At 35.9% G+C, this 23107-nt stretch overlaps 1 protein-coding gene across 11 annotated transcripts in view; it reads left to right on the plus strand.

Moving 5' to 3' along the window:
- LOC101888424 (NAD(+) hydrolase sarm1) overlaps positions 1-23107 on the plus strand; it is a 177478-nt gene that overhangs the window by 142401 nt on the left and 11970 nt on the right. For 9 of the 11 annotated variants that reach the window (XM_059124473.1, XM_059124474.1, XM_059124475.1 and 6 more), the window contains 3 exons: positions 398-705; positions 779-1160; positions 21200-23104. In XM_059124473.1, coding sequence (XP_058980456.1) covers positions 398-705; positions 779-1160; positions 21200-23104 — 2595 coding nt within the window. Of the gene's footprint in view, positions 1-395; positions 706-778; positions 1161-14036; positions 14903-20268; positions 20817-21199; positions 23105-23107 lie in introns of those variants that run through there. The other 2 variants (XM_020036525.2, XM_011293969.3) reach the window with 2 other exon arrangements.

A 23107-nucleotide genomic window follows, 5' to 3' on the forward strand; every position in this document is an offset into this window, starting at 1 on the left:
TTATAAATATGCGTAACATATATATGAAGAGTGGTTTTACATATGACTCCAACATTATGTGTATTATAACCTTAAATGTTTATCGGAGCTATAATTCTTGTTCCATGAAAATATGAAATAAAAAATAATATTTTTAATTTTTTTCTTTTTGGCAATCATTTCCATAATTCTGTCCCGGAACAGATAAAATATTTTTTTCCTTAACAATTATTTTAAAATTTTAAAAATTGTACACAGGTAGAATTCTTACAATAAGCAATTAACTTTTGCAGGTACAACAAATCCAAGTATCCTAATCTATTTAAGATTTTCATAGTTTTTTCTTATTGCAAAATATACCTGTTCTGCAACCTTTACTAATTGTCACCTTTGCCCTCTGCCAAAATTGTTTTTGCAGGTCGTTAACAGTAGCAGCAGTAGTAGTACAACCACACGCGTCGAAAAGAAGTCACGCCTGCATCACATCACCTCATCATCGTCCTCGTCCTCATCATCGACATCCACAGAAATGAAAGCAGCAGCATTGAAACGTGATATGAGCGAATTTAAGAATTCCATGTCGGAAATCAATGATTTGGCCCTGGGCCGAAATGCCTCACCCGCCCTGAGTGGGTCCACGGGGACCCTGAGTCATCATCAGCCGCCCTCCATTAACGATCTCAATTCCCTAAATAGTGCAGATGCCATAAATAAGCTTAAGAAAAAGTAAGTGGGAATGCGGAAAATGAATTTAAAGAGAGACCCATTTAATTTGTTATTTTTTTGGTTCCTTCCTTAGGATACGCTCCTCCTTGGAGAACATTGTGGATGGCAATACCGAACCCAGTATCACATTTCCCGACGACAGTGATGACAATGATATGAATCTAAATATGGATTTGGTCAAGGCCTCCAATCAATTGTCCACCAATGGTTTGAGCGGTTCCAAGGGCACCCTTGTCGATACCGTCAAATTCGAGGAAAAACGCACCAAAACCGAATCGAAAACAAAAGTCATTACCGATGGTTTCAGTTCGGAACAGGCCACCAGTAATTTGGCCGAGTCTAAACGTCTGCAGACCGGTGATATTGACTATCAGCAGGCCAAGGCAGCAGCGGCGTCACGCAATCGCATGGAAATGGATGGTGTTAAGACGGAAGAGAATGCCGCTGTTATACATGTAAGTAGAGAACAAAAGTGGCATTGAAGATAAAAAAAATGAATGGGAGGGAAAATACGTGGCAATATTATACAAGAATAAATTTTTAACTCTCGTACATGCTTTCAATGAAAATTGGATATCATCCCTTGACCTCGAAACTAAAACAAAAGAAAATGCTATGACGTCAATAAAATATTTTATTGCGCACAAATGCCATAATCATATTCCTTTCTTATGAAATCATGCCAAGTGCAAACGTCATTTTCATTCATGTTAGAAACCAAAAGGGAAACCACCACCGACGTTATAGAGTACAATACCCTTAATATATTCTTATCATGTTTTTTCTATGGTAATTTAATCAATAAGTCGATGTGTAATTCTGTTTATATTACACGTTATAAATAAGGCGTCATCAAACTTTCATTTCATTCTTTCGGGATTACGAAATTAGGCTGCCATAATTTTATGATTTTCATAAAATTCCAACCATGAAAGTTATCCACTGTTTATTTTCAAAGGTGAAGAACTCACGTGTCTTCCACTATCATCACTGTCATGTAAAGCATGCCGCCATTCGTTTGTTTGGAATGACTTGCATTAGTTCGTACACTCTCCAACACAGCAGCTATGACTAAATGGAGAGTATATCAAGTCTGTCATTTCGTTTGAGACCCATAAAAAATTAGGTAAAACTATCAGAGCTATAGTCGAGGATTTTAAAGTGTTTTTAAAAGGACTAACAGGGCGATTATCGTAAATCTTTTGTTTTGAGTTTTGGCAGCCCCTAAAAACGTAGATTTTTAAGAAATTTAAAGAAACTAAATTTGAAATAATACCGGAGTTATATTAGATATTATCGACTCTTACGTATTTCTAAGAAATATCGAATTTAAAAAAAAATCATGGACCGTAATTGCGATTTTAAACCAGTAAGGAAAGGTCAAAAGTCGGGCGGGCCGACTATATGATACCCTACACCACTATGCTTATTAAGTAGAGCTCCCGTAACAAGAATGTTTATGGTGGGAATTTATGTGTACCAACTATGAACCAAATAACAGTGCTACAGTGCAGGATATGACTTCGACGAGGAATATATTAAAAAATATTTATTGCAGCAATAAATATACCGGACCGAGCTACACCAAATGGTCAAATTTGCTTGAATATGAATTACATATATGGAGAGCAATATCCATAAAATCGGATGAAGATTTTATCGAAGCTATATAAAAATCTGAACCTATCTTGATAAAATTTGGCAGAGGCATTTTCTAGCAGTATCTGATGCCCGTTATCAAATATCAATGTTATGGAATGCATACTAAGCATGTGGGGGATTTTAACACCAAATCGGATGAAACATATATATGGGAGCTATGGCCATATCTGAACCGATTTTAACCTAAATTTGAAGCACTTGCTTTTAGGCCGAAATCCGTCGGAAGACTCAAAATTCGGTCAGTTTGTGCTGATATTAGCCATCATTTGCACAATAAATCTGAAATCGGATTAAGGATATATATGGGAGCTATATCCAAATCTTAGCCGTCCAAGATAAAAATCGGCAAAGGTATTTCCGAGCCTTATGAGATATCATTTTATGAATGTGAGGGACTTAAACAAGCTAGGAGGGAGCTATAGCTATATCTGAACCGATTTTCACCAAATTTGACGTACTTGCTTCTGGTCTGAACTCGGTCGGATGTGCCAAAATTCATTTGGAGAGATATTGGCCATTTGGTGCATAATTAACCCGAAATCGGTTGAAGATATATATGGGAATTATATCCAAATCTGAACCGATCTTGATACAACTTAGCAGAGGTATTTCTGAGCTGTATCTGATATCTGATCCCAAACATCGTTCTTGTGGGGTGCGTATTAAGAAATACCAAATCGGATGAAACCTATATATGGGGACTATATATATTGATGTACTTTATTCTAGACTGAATTCGGGTGGATGTGACTGAATTCGTTCATGACTTTTGGACTTATGTTGACCAGTTGGTGCACAATTAGCCCGAAATAGGTTCAAGGTATATGGGAGCTATATCTAAATCTGATCCGATTATCACCAATAATTTTTATATTTTTATTTGTTTTCCTTTTCTGTGCTTTCTGGCAAGGTTGACACTTTTACTATACTCTACTATACTATACTATACTATACTATACTATACTATACTATACTATACTATACTATACTATACTATACTATACTATAATATACAATACTATACAGGGTGAGATGAAAAAACTGCAACAAACTTCAAGACCGTGGCATTAGAATAAATGCCGAATATTATCGCGATAATATTCTGGAGGGTGTATTAAGGCCTTGGGCACGTAAACATTCTGGCCGCAGACCTTGAACATTCCAACAGGACCATCGCACTCAGCACACGCCACCCAAGAATGGTTACAAAATGAGGTTCCTCGCTTCATTTGCAGCGCACAATGGGCACCAAAATCTCCGGATACCAATCCGTTGGACTATAGTGTCCAAGGTTGCCACTAAAAATACCAAAGTGTCGATCACCTCAAGCAAGCGCTTCGCCGGGCCAAAATACCGCAGAGCAACATTCGGGCAGCGTGGGACGCTTTCATTGGCCGTTTGAAGACCATAAATCATGCCAATGGTTACCAATTCGAACAAATCAAAACTTGTTCTAAAATTTGATGCTATTTCCGACATTTTTTGCTTTCATTCAGTAACATTAAAAAAAGGTAAAAAGTTGCAGTTTCTTTATCCAACCCTGTACACGGAAAAACATGGGGAGTCTAACATGATGTTTAAACTAGCCTTTAGCATAGTATATATTACAACATTTTTGGAGAACTATCGAATATATTTGATTTATCTCCCATTTATTTGTATTACAAATGTAGGCTACACTTCGTTGTCTTATTTTCATATAGGATTCCCTATAATATATACTTACTCTTACAAATTCCCCCAATTTTATTCAATTTAAAATTCCTATTACATTATCCTTGTTGTCCTGGATTACGCTATTCCTTCCCCTCCAGGGAATTCTTGAAAAGTGAGAAGGCAAAAGGTTGCTAACATTCATGTCAGTGGCGACAAACATTATCGCTGCCCCCTGCACCCAAGTGGTGGGAGATTTGAATTCGTTGTGTTATCGTTAAATGTCAAAAGGGTGTGTGTGGTGTTGTTGTTGTTATGCCTGCATTGGCGTATTTTATGACATTACTAACTCTGCTGAATCACAAAAATCTCATTGGAACACGCAAGGCGCGCAACACCCAGTGGACGACGACAAAGACCAGTCGTTAATTCAGTGTTTTCGCGTTCATTACAAACGGGCGGAGGTAATGACCCGGCTCGGCTCCCACAAAGTTCATGCCAGCGAATAATGGAGTCCTTGCGTGCTGACATAGTATTTGGTGGAAAACGCGTTAACATCGAGAAAAGGACACACATAAATAACGAATAACGAAAAAGCGGTGACATCAAGGACACACTCACAAAAAAAGTAGTTCACAACCATGAGAAATTGTAAAAAAGTAAACAAAAGAATAAAAATATTTGTGAAATAAATGTAATAAAATACAACAAAGAAAATCTGTATAACAACATGAAACAACATTAGAGCCCGAAATCCAAGGGAAAGAGTAAAACAGCCAAAGAGCAACAAAGCACAAGATATTGATTGGATTTCTTGGTATTTCTAAGTTTTCATTTCGTATTCGCTCTCGTCGCTCCTGCGACTCTCTTTTGTTATAACAACTCTCGAACATAAAGTTTGCCAAATTTCCTTTCCTTTTGTATGTTTGTGCGTGCGTGTGTGTATGTGGGCGTATTTGTGAACAAGTGCTTCTGTGTTTATAAAGGATTTTGCCAGTTTATTATCCTTGGCGAAGACACACAAGTGGCGTCAGTCAGTAGCTCACATGTAGTTCAGTCGAAATCTACCACACGGACCTTCGCTCGTTTTGCCGAACAATGTTCTCAACCCAAGTGTGGGTGTTGGGACAAAGGACATTGTTTAAAGTTGGCGCTGCTGGTTGCCGTATCACCACAAACCTTGGACCTTCAGCCTTTTTTTATTGTTCGAAACATTCTGAACGCAAATCGGTATTCGGCCGTATTAAGGTAATGTACTTAAAATGAACATTAACAGTTAACGACTGATAGCGCGGTAATATTTTTATTGCGAAATTATTTCGTATCGGAATTTATTAAATTAGTCTGCCCCGCCATTGTAATTATGCGGTGTGTTTTGGTGTTTGGTTTTTGTATTTTTTTTTTTTTGTAATACAAAGAGAAGGGAGGGAAGTCGTAGAGAAGAATTAATTAAAAAATATTTCTTTCGGTTTTTTTGATGTTTTGAGTATATCTAATGAATTTTGGCATGTACTGAAATTACATTGAGAAATATAGAAATGATATCTAGAAAATAAGTGTGTCTGCATATTCGATATTTTGAAATCGAATTTAACAAAATGTTGTCTGTTTACCCAAAAGTTTAATAAATGAGGAGTTTATTTTAATATTTTATAGTGAGAATTTCCATAATTTTACTGGAAAACTTCTTCTGGTAGAGTTTTGTCTTTTCAGACAGCCTTTTTCAAAACTACTTTGAGACGTTCAACATGTTTCAATTTCATGTTTCAAATTGAAAGCTTTTATAGAATGTTGGGCTTTTACGTTTTATAATAGTTTAATAATAGTGAGTACAAAGTGCCTTTATCTCTCGAAAGAGTTTACTCAGTAAATATTGCTGGAAATATCCCCAGGTCGTGTACAAAAGCCAAGAAGAAAACAAGTAAAATAATGTCATTCTATTTTGCTAACAGATATTATGATTATTCTGTTATTGTTTACAGATATTATGATAACTGTTGATCCTTTATGGGGGGTTTCGAACCAGTTGGCCAGTATTGTCCAATTCGTATCTGACCTAAATAAGTGTGATATAAATATTGCAACTTGCCACATTCGGACTATACAGTGTACTTCATGTGGAAATATGCGTGAGGTACCAGATATAGTGGACCGAAGCAATCCACTTCATCTAATAAAGATATAAATATTGGCATGTGCAAAGTTTTAAGGAAATCGAACATTTATATCCACTTATATGCGAAATCATGAATTCCGATAAATTTCATATTCATATCAGATTTCTGGTTAAAATAAATGTTTGGATATATCAAGTTGTATACAATTGTGACAGATATAAATATTGAAAATTGTGACCCTTTAAGGTTAAGGTATCAGAACGGGTTGGCAGATATCTATTATCTTCACAACAGATTTTGCTTTAGCAAAAGTATTTGGATGTGTGAAATTTGGATAGAGTTGGATGCCTACTTCGCATTTTTTGAGCGTTTTGTTTTTCAAAATTTTGAACACTTTGTGGGGGAAGTGCCAGAAAGAGTGCGCCGATATATCCCATTTTCATAGCAGTTCTTGTGTTAATAAAAACAAGTAAAAAAACATTAAGTTCGGCCGGGCCGAACTTTTAATACCCTCCAACTTAGGGTAATAGAAACATTAGAACCAATTATGACCCACAAATACCAATTTTTACACATATTCGTGGGAAAATGTGGCAAAAATCACCGAAATACCGAATATCGGGAGGTACCGCTATATAGGGCTATACAAAAACGTGTACCTATACATACAATGTTTCGCCAACGGAGCTAGAACTTATTATGACCAACTAATTCCAATTTTTAGACAAATCCGTGAAAAAATGTGACAAAAACCATCAAAATACCGAATATGGGGAGATACCTTTATATGGGGGCTACAATGTTTCGCCACACGAACTAGGACCCTTTATGACCTACAAATACTAATTCTAGGACAAATCCATGAAAAAATGTGGCAAAAATTATCAAAATACCCAATATCGGGAGGTACCGCTATATGCGGGCTATACGAAAACGTGGACTTATACATGCAATGTTTCGCCACCGGAGCTAGAACCCACTATGACCAACAAATACCAATTTTTAGACAAATCCATGAAAAAATGCGGCAAAAACCACCAAAATACCGAGTATCGGGAGGTACCGTTATATGGGGACTATACCAAAACGTGAACCGATAGATGTCATTTTCAAGACGCAATACAAATTATTCTGCTAAATTTTGACGCTCTACGTCAAATAATGTGGCCTGTATCGTGATTTCAACAGACAGCCAGTAAGACAGACAGTCGGACATCGTTAAATCGAATTAGAATTTTATGCCGATTATGAATATATATACATTATGAGGTCTACGACGAATATTTAGACATGTTACAAACGGAAAGACAAAGTTAATGTACCCTCCTTTCCAAGGTGGAGGGTATAATAATGGCATACGTGAAATTTTAAGAGAACCGGATGTTTATTTCATGTTTTATGGTTTTGGTTATTCCATTCTCTCCCATCTTTATAACAGATCTTGTCTTGATGGAAATATTGAGATGTACCAAGTTTTAACGGAATCGGATGTTAATTTCGCGTTTTATAAGCTTTATAGGTATTCAAAATTTTGACCTTTGTGGGGGTACCAGAAGGAGTGAACCGATATATTCCATCTTCACACCAGACCTTGTGTTACTAAAAATATTGTAATGTGTGTAATTTGAACACAATCAGACTCTTACATCATATTTTCAAAGAGTTATAATTATGATGTTGCGAAATGGTCAGACTTAATCGCTTTATTGTTGTTTTTTATAAAAACAACCTTTGTTTATTAGTGAAGAACGATGGTAATGTTTACCAGGGCGTAAGGCAGGCTAAGGAAACTGATGAGGATTGGTGGCTCTTTCCGAAACCTAGGTATTCCCTGCCTTACCCCCTGGTAAACATTACCATCGTTCTCCACTAATAAACAAAGGTTGTTTTTATAAAAACAACAATAAAGAGATTAAGCCTGACCATTTGCAACAACAAAGTACTATGGTATCCCGAACAAACAAGCCAAAACACTGAGTTATAATTGTTAAAAATGTTGACCCTTTGTCGGGGAGGTACTTGATGGAGTGGACCGATACTGTCCATAGCACTAATACAAATATTAAGATTTGCAAAGTTGGGGCAAAATCGGATTATTCTTTCTCTTTCTGTGCAGTAAAAAAATATATATATATATATTTTTTTTTTTTGAAAAGGTTGACCTTTTGTGGAAGAGGTACCAGTAGGAGTGGACTGATATTGCCCATCTCCAAACTCTATCTAAGTTTGATAATAAAATTACGATTTACCAAGTTTGGACCAAATCGGGTACTCCCTTCGACAGTTATCGTGGGCACCAGCCAGCCAGACAGACATCGCTAGATCGACTCCAAATGTCCTGAAGCGGCTGTTGTCTAAAAGAGATATATACCCTCTTAAAAAATAATATTTTTAGTTTATTTTTTCAAAACATTTTCAAAAAAAAAACAAACATCGCATGAAAAGAGAAGAACAAGAGTGAAGATGATGATGAAGATCAATCTACTCCTCCCCCTCAAATATTGAACATTTTCAAAGCAATAATAGATTAGAAAGGAATGTGCAATAACAAAACAAAAATATTTGCAACCTCTTCTTTTCGTATCTCACCAAAATGTTGACTTAAAATTGTTCTCATAATGTAAAGCTAAAAGGAGCAAAACTAACAATTCCGAAGCATAATTTTCGAAATTATATTTCTAAACACTATGACGTATAAGTAATGTGTTTTTCATACAACGTGGTAAACTCCAGATTGATCAGTGTATATGTGGTAGTAGAATAACATATTGATTCAAAACTATTTGTGTTGGGCAAACGCCAAGAGAGTATGTCATGTCGTTTCAATCATTTCAATTACTTATACTTCTTGGTGGTTTTAAATGTAAATTCTGAATTTTATAAAATATTTACACCAGAAGAAGTCTTTGAAAAAGGAAAAAAAAAAACGATTAATTAATTTTCATCTTTAACCCAATTATTTAACTCACTCACCGACATAGCAAATAACTTAATAATTATTCACATTAATTATGTACTATAGAAACTAAATTCAAAAACATTTTCTAAATTATATATTGTCAATCAATGAGCATCAAGGCTCAAGGCTATCCCAACAACAAAAACAGCACATTACAAAACAAAATTCGAGTGAAAAGAAAAACTGACAGACAGGTATTTCATACGAAAACATTGCAGAACATGGCACTTAATTGGATAATGGCCAACAAAATCATGATGCGGGGCAAATGTGATCTGAATTGACGTTGCGCTCTCGCTGACACTCCCCCGCCCGTCTTCCCCAAATTGCCTACACTCTATTGTATTAGCTAGCTGCGGCTAACTAATAGTATTTTGATAGTGTGAGAGGAACAAGGGTCCATGATCCCAAACAATAGTTCTTTTGGCCATAATTATGACGTTGACATCATTAGTTTTAAATAATTTATAAAATCAAAGAAATGAGAGGGAATTAGAGTGACAATAGGACAAACTATTAAACTTTATGATTTGGTAACAGCTGGGAGAATAGCATGATTTAATATGCATAGCTACACCATTTCCTTTGGCTTCAAATAGTAAAACTTTATTAAGTTTTCCAATTTTTAAAAACGATTTTTAAAGTTTAAATAAAAACACGTTTTATTTATTGTTAAAATAAAATAAAGTTTGTAAATAGAAGATGATTTTATTACAATATAATAGAATAGTAATATTTGTGAACAGTTTAATTTTGCAATACATTTTTTCTAAGACTCATATCTTGCCAATCTCATATCTTGGACGTTGAATTTCCTAAGGCAAAGTTGTAGCTCTTGTTTTAAAAATTGTTAAATAAAAAATAATTTTAATATTTTATATTTTAATATTTTCTATAACAGCAAAACAACAACAAACTACTTTCTAGAATATCAAATTTTGACACGACAAGGCCAGAGCCCACTCTTATAAAATGTGATGTGTAAGAGTCCGATTATCTTAAAATTGCAAACATTCTAATATTTTTATTGGCCCATGTTCTGATGGAATAAATCGGTCCAATTCTTCTGGTACCTCCCCCACAAAAGGTCAAAATTTTCAAAAACCTTGCAAATCTTAATATTTGCATCAGTGCTAGGCCAGGTGCGAAAATGGACAAAATCGGTCCACTCCATCAAGTACCTCCCCCACAAAGGGTCAACATTTTAAATAATTATAACTCTTATAAAAGGTGATGTAGGAGTCCGATTATCTTCAAATTACACACATCACAATATTTTATTAACCCAAGGTCTGGAGTGTATATTCTGATACCTCCCGCACAAAGAATCAAAATTTCGAATATCCATGAAGCTCACAAAACAAGAAGTTAACATCCGATTCCATTCAGACTTAATACAACTCAATATTTCTATCAACTCAAGATCTGCTGCGAAGAATGAATATATCTGCTTCTCGTACCTCACCTACAAAGGTTCAACATTTTGAATATCCATGAGGGTCATAAAACGCGAAATCCACATCCGATTACACTCAGACTTGGTACTTCTCAATATTTCTATCGGCAAAAGATCTCTTATAAAGATGGTAGAGATCGGACCATTCTTCTGGTACCTCCCCACAAAGAATCAAAATTTTAAATATTCACAAAGCTCAGAAAGTGCGAAATTAATATTCGATTCCATTCAGACTTTGTACATCTAAATATTTCCATCAACACAAGAACTGTTATAAAGTTGGTATAGATCGGACCATTCCTTCTGGTAAAATTTTTGAATAACCAAAATGATCAAATTTCACACGTACAAACATTTGTGCAGATGGTATATATCTGCGAACCCTGGCACATAACCCACAAAGAGTCACAATTTTCAATACTTTTATCTGTCATAACTTGCGAAACAAGTCAGAGATTCTTTACAACTTTTTATATCTAAAAAATTCTCTCAACCAGAAACCTGAGATGAATTATAATTTTCGCATAAAATTGGATATAAATGTTCGATTTTCTTGTAATTTTGTCCTACCAATATTTTTATCTGTATTAGATAAAGTATGAAAATCACACCTCACGCACAATTCAACATTATCTAAAAATGATCACATATTTCTGACCCTGGCACGCCGCAATATTTATATCATATTTATTTAGGTCCTTGTTCTAACTCGTAGTTTCCAGTTCTTGCCCGAGTATTCGGGACGTTTTGACATGAACATATTTCATTCGCCGTTCATTGCCCAACTCACTTTTGCAAATATTTTGTAGTTTGTAATACGATCTTCTTATAATAAAGGCTAGTGTACATATCGTGTTAATGTAAAATCAGTTTTTCAGCATGTTTCTCTAGTATTGTTATAACATACTTTTAGGCGTATCACCATAATATCACCCATGATCTTGACAGCTGACCCATCAGCAACTTTTTCTATATCTGATCGTTTAACATTACAAAATATTTCTTTCAACTCCCACATTCATTAAACTAACCTCCGCTCTTAACGAGAATATAATGCATTGCACTTTTAAACAACAAAGCCAATATTTAATAGATTATTAGCACCTTAATAGGATTAATTTATAAATAAAAGATTAAATATTGTTATTTGTTATATCTTCCATATCTGCTCTATGTAATTCTATGAAATGGTAGGTCATTGTATTCAATTCAATTAAATTCCATGCCGGACACTTCGTCACAATAATGGCCATTACATGTGAAATGTAAACAAGAGCGGATGAAAACTAGAGCATATTATGGTCAATGGTGTGTGTATGTGTGCTGATCTCGGAGAGTTAATCTCGCATGTGTATCTCTTTGGCATTGCGTTAATGTACTCTTAATGTTTAACACATTTGCTTGGCATTAACCCATGGTGACACAATATTGATAAATAGGTTGGTTGATAGGAGAATATGTATAGAAAAATTATATTGAAGGGAAATTTGTGAGTTACATTTGAGACCTAACCGAAAATACTGGAAATTGTTTTTTATACCCTACACCACATAGTGATAAGTGTATACTTCTTTGTGGATTTGTTTGTAACATGGAAAAGGAAGCAAGATAGACCCATAGTAACTTTTGAAGATCTTCACAGAATCACTTTCGGAGTCCGTCCGCCTGTTTGTGTATTCTTGTGAACAGAATACATGTCGCATTAATTATCCGATTGAGATAAAATTTTCCAAACAATATTGGTTTCGACGAACCGTACTGAAATTGATGAGAATCGATTCAAATTTACATATAGCTCCCATATATATCTTCAACCGATTTCGGGTTAATTGTGCACTAAATGGCCAATATCAGTCCAAATGACCTGAATTTTGGCACATCCCACGGAATTCAGTCTAAAAGCAAGTACATCAAGTTCGGTGAAAATCGGTTCAGTTATAGCTATAGCTCCCATGTATATTTTTCGTCCGATTTGGTGTCTAAGTCCCTCACATTCGTAATATACAATCCACAAGAATGATATTGGGTACTAGACATCAGATACAACACAGAAATGCATCTGCAAATTTTATAGAGATCGGTTCAGATTTGGATATAGCTCCCATATATACCTTCAACCGATCTCGGGTTAATTGTGCAAGAAATGTCTAATATCAATCCAATGACCTGAAATTTGACACATCCCACTGAATTCCGTCTATATAGCTATAGCTCACATATATATGTTTCATATGATTTGGTGTTTAAGTCCCTCACATTCGAAATATGCCCTCCCGAAGAATGATATTTGGTACTAGATATCTAATAGAGCTCCAAAATAGCGTTGCCAAATTTTATCGAGATCGGCTAAGGAATAATTGAATATATTGATAATTTTCTATAAGACTAGATAGTACCTATCGCTAAAATTATCGAAATATCGAATATAAATAGGGAAAAAGACATATGGGGGCTATACTACCGACGTAGCCAGAAACCGAATCCATTTCGGGGGAGTTTTTCCCCACCGAAAAATACTGCTAGTACAGATCAAGAGCAAAAATTCTACGGATTTTAAATGCATATGTTCAAAATTATATCAACCTACTTCATTTCGTTTGGAAAGTATGAAGATTTCCACAGTTCGACAGAAAGACAGACATATGGACGAACATGGCTAAATTGATATAGAATTTTATTCTGATCAAGAATATATAAACTTTGTTGGTTTCAAAATGGATATTTCGATGTGTTACAAACGGCAAGACAAAATTAATGTACCTTACTCCATGCTACAGTGGAGGGCTTAAATTAATATAGTCATTGCATACTTTATGGCTTGTACAAAAGTAAAAAAGACGACCAAAATCAATGGTTTCAAGCCCTAAAATCGATTGCAAAAAACTGACCTTCCGATTATTTCCACAAACTAGAATTAACTTCAAAATTATCCATCCAAAACTAGATTCAATTAAGTTGATATGTTGGTATATGTGATCGAAAACAAAAGTCGATTTTTAGGATTTTTAACTTCAAGAAGAAAAATAGCTGAAAATCGATATTAATTTTTTGGAGGTGTGGTTTTATGCAAAAATAAAAACATCGATATTGTTTCAAATTTTTTGACTCATGCGGAAAATTTTCAAAAAAAATCTATGATTTCTTTACCACAAGCAAAAGTTAGCTTCGATTTGGAAAATATTTACATTTTGTTTATTTAACTTCCAATATGAGCTTAAAATCGAAAAATTGCAGTGAAAAGGAAAATCAGAGAAACACTATCACTCACTCACCTCTACACGACGCATTTACATTTAATTTTTTACAGTTCTGCAACACCTTTCTATTGTGCTCAGCATACTTTGTTTTATTAATTCCAGCACCCATAATGAAACTTTCCTTTAACAAAATTACCCAACCGCTCCCACATGGGTTAATCGCAACACACTCTCACAAAAGTGGAAGCGGGCAAAGAACACTTCGTTAAATTAACATTACAATGAGAGAATCAGATTTTGGCATTCTTACTATCTATTCGAAATTTCGCCTAGCTGTCGTCGTTTAGTCTTTAACGAACTGCACGATCGAGTAGATTTCGAATACAAATCGCTCATACGCCCCAAAATAAGCAAACGCGAAATTTCGTTAATAAACACAAACACACGCACACAAATAAATAAAAAATTTGAGAAAAAAAGAAAATAAAAACAAAAAATATACAAAATTAAAAAAAAAAATCCATTATAAATAACGTGAAACGTGTACGAAACTTTGCATTTATTTAAAGAATTGAACACAAGAAATTAATGAGCAAAATACAAAAAATAAAAAGAATTTCTTAATTAATTAAACAGTTAGTGCAGAAAATAAAACACAGCGGCATTAAAACAAAAATAAAACACCTTAAAGTATTTCCTCAATGGCCAAACAATTGATTTGTTAATTTTTATTTTTTGGCAAAATTTCGAACGTGATTAGTTTGGCCAATCGCTTGGCATTGCAGGCACACCTGAGCAAAGAAGTCATCTAAAATAGGCTCTTCCATCGCCACTTCTAATCGCTCAATGCATAGTTTTGTGAACTTGTCATTGACGACATTTCGTTTACATTGAAAAGAGACTACATATTTCGAAATAAAAAAAAAAAAACGACCACAAACGACTAAAATAAATCGAAACTATTTATTTTTGTTTTTCAATTTTTTTTTATTGATGTTCAAGTAGGAAGGAAACAAAATTGCTGTCACCGCATTGCCCAAAACAAACGAAAAGAAATTCAAATATTTGAAAAGAGCAACAACAAAAACAAAAGTGTTTTAAAAATACATACACCAAAGAGTAGAACCAAAGACAAACAAAACAACGACCTTCTGTTGGTGTTAAAGATCATTTAAATTTGAATTAAAAACGAATAATAACAATAACAGCAACAACAACAAAAAATAAAATAAAATATTGAAACAAGTATAGCACACGCACGCACACACGCAAAGCAGAAGAAAAAAACAAACAAACAAAAAATTTGAATAGTTCGGCAAAAATATTGAAAATATTTCTTTAGTTTTTTACAAAAAAAAAATAGTTAAAAAAACAACAAATCTCTTGCTTTGGTTAAATAGAATTACAACAAGTGTTTTTCCAATTTTTCAAATTTTATTGAATTTAAACCCTGTGTTATTATATTTGATCTGATCTGCCTGCCAGCTTCTTGCCACTGCTAAAATGAGTTACCGCTATCGCACCTATGTGAGCTTTTGAATTTGAATTTTTTTTCTCTTCTAACTTCTTAAATTACCGTTCAATTTGTGTTTCCTTTAATACGAACTGTCTTTTGTCTCCGAGTGTTGTTTAACTTAAATCTTTTTTCGAATGCTGCATTAATTATTCGCTATTGTCTGTTAAATGTTTGCATGTCGTTGTCGAACCTGAATACCACGACTTCCCCGATGTATTGACAAGTATCTGTTGAAAATAGGTGTAAGAAACACCTGAATATTCATAAAGATGAGTAACTAGAGACACAGTAAACTTTTTTTAAATATCGGAAGGGGAATTTTCGAAATTGTCAACGCATTATGGAATGTAGACCGAATTTACAAGACATTTTTCCAGCCAAACAACTAATTATCAAATAATGAGTTTTCAAACAAATGTTTGGCAGTCATAATAAATAGTAATTCTTTGGTTTCTAAACGTCTACGAAGTAGATAACAACTGGTCTAAAAATATATCAGTCGGGATTCCGACGGATATGTACTCTCTACGCTGGATTACTTATTTACGTATACTATTTTGGGTGAGGCTCCATAAAGATTGGATCTACACATCCCGGTTTTCAATGGATTTTCGAATTTTATTTCAAACAAGCAAGTGCCCCAGCTCGACAGCGAAAAGTCCACCTTAATTTTTTAGAATCGGTCCAACTATTTATATTAGGCTTTTTATACCCTACAACACTATGTGTTGGGGTATTATAAGTTGGTCACAATTATGAACCAATCGACGCGGAATGTTGCATGAAGTAAGAGTGTAGGGCTGGGCAGATACCTACCAATTTTTACGATTATCGGACAATATTTAGGGGGTAAAATAAACCATTAGTTTTACCACATCCCTATCTCAATCCGAGATACCAACAGGGTCTTCAAGAGCAAATTTTAAGATTTCAGCTGTATCCCTTCAACCAATACTAAATTTAGTAACATAAGAGAGATGAGATTGAGATATTGCGGAGTTTTTGGTAATGTGTTCTATAGTTTTTTTTAAATGTCAAAGTTGGTGTCTGTTTTTGAGAGTAGGAACTGGTTTTGGATATGCGTACTATAATTATACTAAATGTTAATAAGTGTAGTATTAGGTGAAGGGATAGAGCTGGACATTTTCAAATGAGTACTATGTTCGGAAAGTATTAAATGGTACAAATTTTGGATCACTGTTGGTGTCTAGGATGGAGAGATGTAGATTGTTTTGGATATGCGTACTAAATGTTACTAAATTTAGTATTGGTTGAAGGGATACCTACTTTCCTAATTTGATTTTCATCCCGAATTTTATAGTTTTAGTTTACATAATACCAAATGGTACCATTTTAGAAGTTGAGTAACAGAACTATTCGTAACCTTAAAATTCGAATTTCCAAAAACTCTTTGATACATCTATCCTGCATTCCATCAATAACTCTTATTCCAAATTTCGTTTGTCCAGTACAAGGCATTAAATTTTTAGTACATTTTAATACTTTTTCTACAATTTCAGTACGTATTTCCAAAAACCCAGCCTTACCACACGCCAGCGCAACAAGACTGACCCTCGTGCAAAATGTCAAGATTCGAATCACGGCCGTTTCGTCTGAACGTCCATTCTCATTTAGTTATTTCACTACACTTCGATGTATACCATTTTACACATAATGTCGGTGTCATATGTATATTGACTTTTTTCACATTTATCTCTATCATTTTTATAGCATACTTTTAGACAATCCCTGTTGTTGTTCGAAACTCCATAATTACTGCTCCTTAAGTCTATCAATTAATATTCTTAAAAAGATCCACAATTATAGCTTCTTAACTCTTTCCCTTAAATGTCTTTGAATTATTTGTAATATTTTCTGCAAACAACACTTGTGGCCTCTGAAGTTCTGTAAAAGCTAATCATCAATTAAAGTTGTAATATTTTTGGCACATTCATGATCTCAGACGATCTTCCAACAAATGTTCTAACAGTTTTACCAGTAAAATTAATCTTCTTCAGGTTGAGCATATCTTAGAGTCTGTTACATACAGTATTGTTACATAGTCTATGTGTGACATTATTTCATTATTTTTAGTAGATGAGTTATATTCTTCCATTAAATTAATAGTTTTTATATTTAAATTTCAATCGTCAGTTCAGAGGTTATTGATTAATTTAAAGCAAATACATATTTCACTACATCATCTCCCGGCTTTCATTGTTTTCATTTTGTTTTGCATTAGTTGGAAAAATAAACAAGTAGCAAATATAAACTTGCATTTATTACCCAAATATAAATGTATGTACGTACACATGTGCGATTTTGGTTCCAAGAAATAAATTTTATTGTTTGAAATACCCTACATTATAAATAATGGGAAATATTCAATTATATCATCTATAAGGTTTCTAATGAAGGGTATTTAAAGAAAGAATTTATTAAAAAAAGCAAAAAATTAAATTGTTGTTAAAACAATTTTCCATAAACTCCAAACAAACTCTATCCAGTACCTCCCCCACAAAGTCTCAAAATGTTGAGTACCCGTGAGGCTCATAAAACGCGAAATTAACATCCGATCCCATTCAGACTTGACACATCTCAATATTTCCATCAACACAAGATCTGTTATAAAGATGGTACAGATCAGACTATTTCTTCTGGTACCTCCCCGACGTAGGGTTCAATATTTTTGAAAAACAAAACGCTCAAAGAAAGCGATATCAGCAGCCAACTCTCTTCAAATTTCACACATCCAAATATTTTTACTAACGCAAGATCTGTGATGATGATATCTGAACCGATTTTCACCAAAAAGTTGAAGCACTTGCTTCTAGACTGAATTCGGTCGGATGTGCCAAAATCCAGTCCATTTGGGCTGGTATTTGCCATTTTGTGCACGAAAAACCTGAAATGGGGTAATGATATATATAAAAGCTATATCCAAATCTTAACCGATCTTGACAAAAATTTTAAACACTTATTTCTAAGCTGCATCTGATATCTGGTACCATATCTGGAGTTCATATTACGCATGTGAGGGACTTAAACTCCCAAACTGGATAAAACTTAGGTATGGGAACTAAAGCTAAATTTGAACCGATTTTCACCACATTTCATGTACTTGCTTCTTGGCTGAATTCGGTCGGTAAGGTACTTTGGACTTATATTAGCCATTTGGTGCACAAAAAACCTAAATCGATTAAAGATATATATGGGAGCTATATCCCAAACTGATCCGATCTCGATAAAATTTGACGCAGGTATTTTTGAGCTCTGTAAGTTATCTAGTACTAAGTATCATTGTTGTGGAGTGCATATTACGCATGTGAGGGACTTAAACCTCCCAAATCGGTTGAAACATCTTTATGGGAGCTGTAGCTATAGCTAAACCGATTTTCTCCAAATTCGATGTACTTGCTTCTAGACTTAATTCGGCCGGATGTGCCAAAATGCAGGTAATTAGGACTGATATTGGTCATTTGGTGCACAATTAACCCGAAATCGGTTGAAGATATTAATGGGAGCTATATCTAATTTTGAACCGATTCTCACCAATTTCAATAGGGTTCGTCCTTGGGCCAAACACATATTGTTTGGAAAATTTCATCTCAACCGGATAACAAATGCTGCCTGTATTTTGTTCACAAAAATCCATGGAAAGACAGACGGACTTACAAAGCGATTCTATGAAGATCCTCAAGAGTATATATGGTCTATCTCGCTTCCTTCTCCATGTTACAAAGAAATGCACAAAGACATTATACCCTTACCACTATGTGGTGTAGGGTATAAAAATCGTAGGAATGCTACAAACGTCTATTCCGAATTTAATAACTTATCTTAAATATTGCGACCATTTACGACAAACAGACGAATCTTTAAATCACCTTCAAATAGATTACTGATCACAGTTATATATACTTTGTTTGATCTTCAACGACTTCTTCACGTTGTTGCAGACGGAATGTTAAAGTTAATATACTCTCCATATAGTGGTAGAGGATGTGAACATAGTGTGCACTCATTATGCCTCTTCTTCTTCTTAACACACTCCCACCCAATCTGTCTGACAAAATATCCGAATGAAAGCGCGAGACTAATAATACGTTTTTCACCAAATATTTTCATATATACAATCACTTCTAAAAATGTTTCTTCACAATATTTGAAAATAAAAAGCAATTAAACAAAAGCAAAATTTCATTTAATTTGTTTGAAAAGAAAGACGAAAACATTTTTTCTTTTTTGCTTTCAAAGGCAGAAATTCATTTTTGTTTTGTGTTTTTAAAAATTTAATTTTATTTGCTGAACAGGTCGTGTTGTTCCTTATTAAATTAATGTTTTTAATTTTCAACACCCAAGCAATGTTCCGCTTGTCTAGGCCAGAGCTTCCATGACGTTTGAAAGGAAAATGATTTTTGTTGATGCTTTTAGAGCATCTTTGCGAAAGTCAACAGCATCAACCGTTTCTCGAATGCGAATTATGCCTCATCATTTTTCGGACGATCCAACAATGTGTCCAAAACTTATATTTATTATTAGCTGGGTATTCTGAGAGCATCTCTCTCTCTCTCCCCGTTGTTATGGGATTTTCAGTTGATTGCCAACCATTGAAATTGAATTTCAAAAAATTTTCGGCGCGTTGTTGCGTTTTCAGTTTGACATTGAAAAATGTTACGTTTTCTCTATTATTATTTTTTTTTTTTTGGTCAAAATTGCCATAAATCTATGTCCGCCTAATACGTTATGACGTCACTTTTGTTTTTATATCGTTTTTTTTTTGCAAAAAACTGAGCCTGCCCATGTGCCTAATAAGTGTCCGCCACATTTGTTTTACTCGTTTCCCAATTAAAATTTAAAGACATATACTTTGCATAATATTATCCATAAGTTTATGTACGCGTGATTGTATGTGTGTGTGTGAGTTTTGTGCTAATATTTGCTTCCATTCCACATTGGAATTGCAATAATAAAAAATCGCCTCGCCTCCTCCTTTAAAACAGCCTGAATAGTTTTCTTGCATTTCGACAAAATTGGGAACATTCAAAATTCAAATCATCAACATAGACAGCCTAACAGCACCGACATGAACAATCAAGCACCCTGGCCAGTACGCAAGGGCATATTTCGCTCCAGTGGGCAATCCGATTTCATACCCACGCGATCGCCAAGTCCCATTGTAGAAATGCCCTTGTCACCGCCACCGGTTGCGAGTAATAGTCGCGCTTCGTCGTTAAGTCGTTTCGATAATAATTGCCCACTTTCGCCCCCGCCACAGCCTGTACAAGTCATACTGGGGCCTCCTGGACCTGCAGTCACATCGTCCGCCACCCTAACTGCAAGTTCAAAAAGTGCCCAGTCATCATCTGCTTCGTCGTCGTCGTCCGCCTCGTCCGCAGCAGGTCAACGAAGAATGTCCCAGTCCGCCGCCACAAGTAGTAGCACTGCCGCCACTGCCACCGCGTCTTCGTCGTCTGCCTCATCTGCATCCGCGCGTATGTCACAATCGGCAACCTCTTCGAGCAGCAGCAGTAGTGCCTCACGCACTTCTGTACGTAAAGAATCCAGTCCCTCTCTCAACAACAACAGCAGTCACTCCTCTACACATCACCACCACCAACAACAACAACAACACATAAATCATAATGCCATAAAATCACCAACTCCACCAAAACCGCTAAAAAATGTTCGAGAAATACCCATAGAGGTCGAACAAAATAAGGTTAGAATTTCATGATGTAAACAACAACAACAAAAACGGAAAATTAGGCCAATAGCACCACCACTCTATGTTTATTGTACTCGAATGAACCTATCACCCACCACCTCTCCCTCTCTTATATACTCTCTTTGTTTTCCAAAAATAATTTCTTTTTTCTTTTCAATTGAATCCTTTTTTAATGGCGTTTCTTTCCCTTTTCTCCCTTTTTTCAGGAAGCACTCTCCCTGCGCACCGGTGATATTACCCAACAGGCCAGCAACAATGTGGCCGCCGCTAGTATTAAGGTACAAAGTGACACCTTCTCTGCCGACAAGAAAGCCATCTCCCAATCCCAACAGTCCCAAACGATGACCTCCAACGGCATCATCAGCCAAGAGAAACACATGTCATCCGCCGCCCAGGCCAACTATACCATGACCAGCAAAGGTGTCAGCAGCTCTGGCGGCAGTACCATGATCTCCTCCTCCTCACAAATGTCCACAACGAATGGCAGCTTCTTTAAACTGGCCGATTTTAAGATCGATGATTTGATGTCCCTGTCCGCCAATAGTGGCCAAAGGGAAATCGAACAGGCCATCAGCAAGTACTCGAACATGTTAACCAACTGTGTTAGCACCCTGCAAGAGAAGAAGGCCGATTCGGAGGCCACATTGTTTTTGGATAAAATCAATGAGGTCATACGTCGAGCTTGGGCCGTACCCACCCACGGTCATGAACTGGGCTATAGTTTGTGTAACTCCTTGCGCAGCAGTGGTGGTCTGGATCTATTGATGCGCAACTGTGTCCAAAGTGATATGCGCATCAAATTCTCCTCAGCCAAGTTGCTGGAGCAATGTTTGACCACCGAAAATCGCACCCATGTTGTGGAAAATGGCCTCGACAAGGTGGTAAATGTGGCCTGTGTTTGCACCAAAAATCAGAGCACCGAACACTCACGTGTGGGTACTGGCATTTTGGAACATCTCTTCAAACACTCGGAGGGCACATGTTCGGATGTCATTAAGCTGGGCGGTTTGGATGCTGTACTCTTCGAATGTCGTACCAGTGACGTGGAAACGCTGAGACATTGCGCCAGTGCCTTGGCCAATTTGTCACTGTATGGTGGAGCTGAAAATCAAGAAGCCATGATCCTGCGTAAAGTACCCATGTGGTTGTTCCCCCTGGCCTTCCACAATGACGATAACATCAAGTATTATGCCTGTCTGGCAATTGCTGTTCTAGTCGCCAACAAGGAAATCGAAGCTGAGGTCTTGAAATCCGGTTGTTTGGATTTGGTTGAGCCGTTCGTTACCTCGCACGACCCCTCAGAGTTTGCCAAGTCGAATTTGGCCCATGCCCATGGTCAAAGCAAACATTGGCTGCAGCGTTTAGTTCCAGTTTTAAGTTCGAATCGTGAGGAGGCACGCAGCTTGGCAGCTTTTCATTTCTGTATGGAAGCTGGCATAAAACGTGAACAGGGAAACACCGAGATTTTCCGGGAAATTGGCGCCATTGAAGCCCTCAAAACTGTGGCGAGTTGTCCAAATGCCATAGCCTCCAAGTTTGCCGCTCAAGCTTTGCGCCTGATCGGAGAAACGGTACCCCACAAACTGTCACAACAGGTGCCACTGTGGTCTGTCGAAGATGTCCAAGAGTGGGTGAAACAAATTGGTTTTGGTCAATGTGTTAAGCAGTTTGAGGAATCCCAGGTGGATGGTGATTTACTCTTGAAATTAACCGACAAGAATCTGCGCGATGACATCGGCATTATGAATGGCATTCTATTGAAACGTTTCGAACGTGAATTACAAAATCTCAAACGAATGGCTGATTACTCGTCCAAGGACACGGCAAAATTGCATCAATTTTTGGCTGAAATCGGTCCGGAATATTGTACCTATACCTACTCAATGTTAAATGCGGGCATTGACAAGAATTCTCTGCCCCACCTCAATGAGGATATGCTAATACAGGAATGCAACATCACCAACTCAATACATCGCCTAAGGATTCTGAACGCAGTCAAAAGTTTGGAAAATACTTTATCGAGTGCCTCTGAGGACAGTATGGCCAAGACATTGGATGTGTTTGTCAGTTATAGACGTTCCAATGGTTCGCAATTGGCTAGTTTGCTTAAGGTG

The sequence above is a fragment of the Musca domestica genome, unplaced genomic scaffold, assembly GCF_030504385.1.
Source record: "Musca domestica strain aabys unplaced genomic scaffold, Musca_domestica.polishedcontigs.V.1.1 29, whole genome shotgun sequence".
Lineage (NCBI taxonomy): Eukaryota > Metazoa > Arthropoda > Insecta > Diptera > Muscidae > Musca > Musca domestica.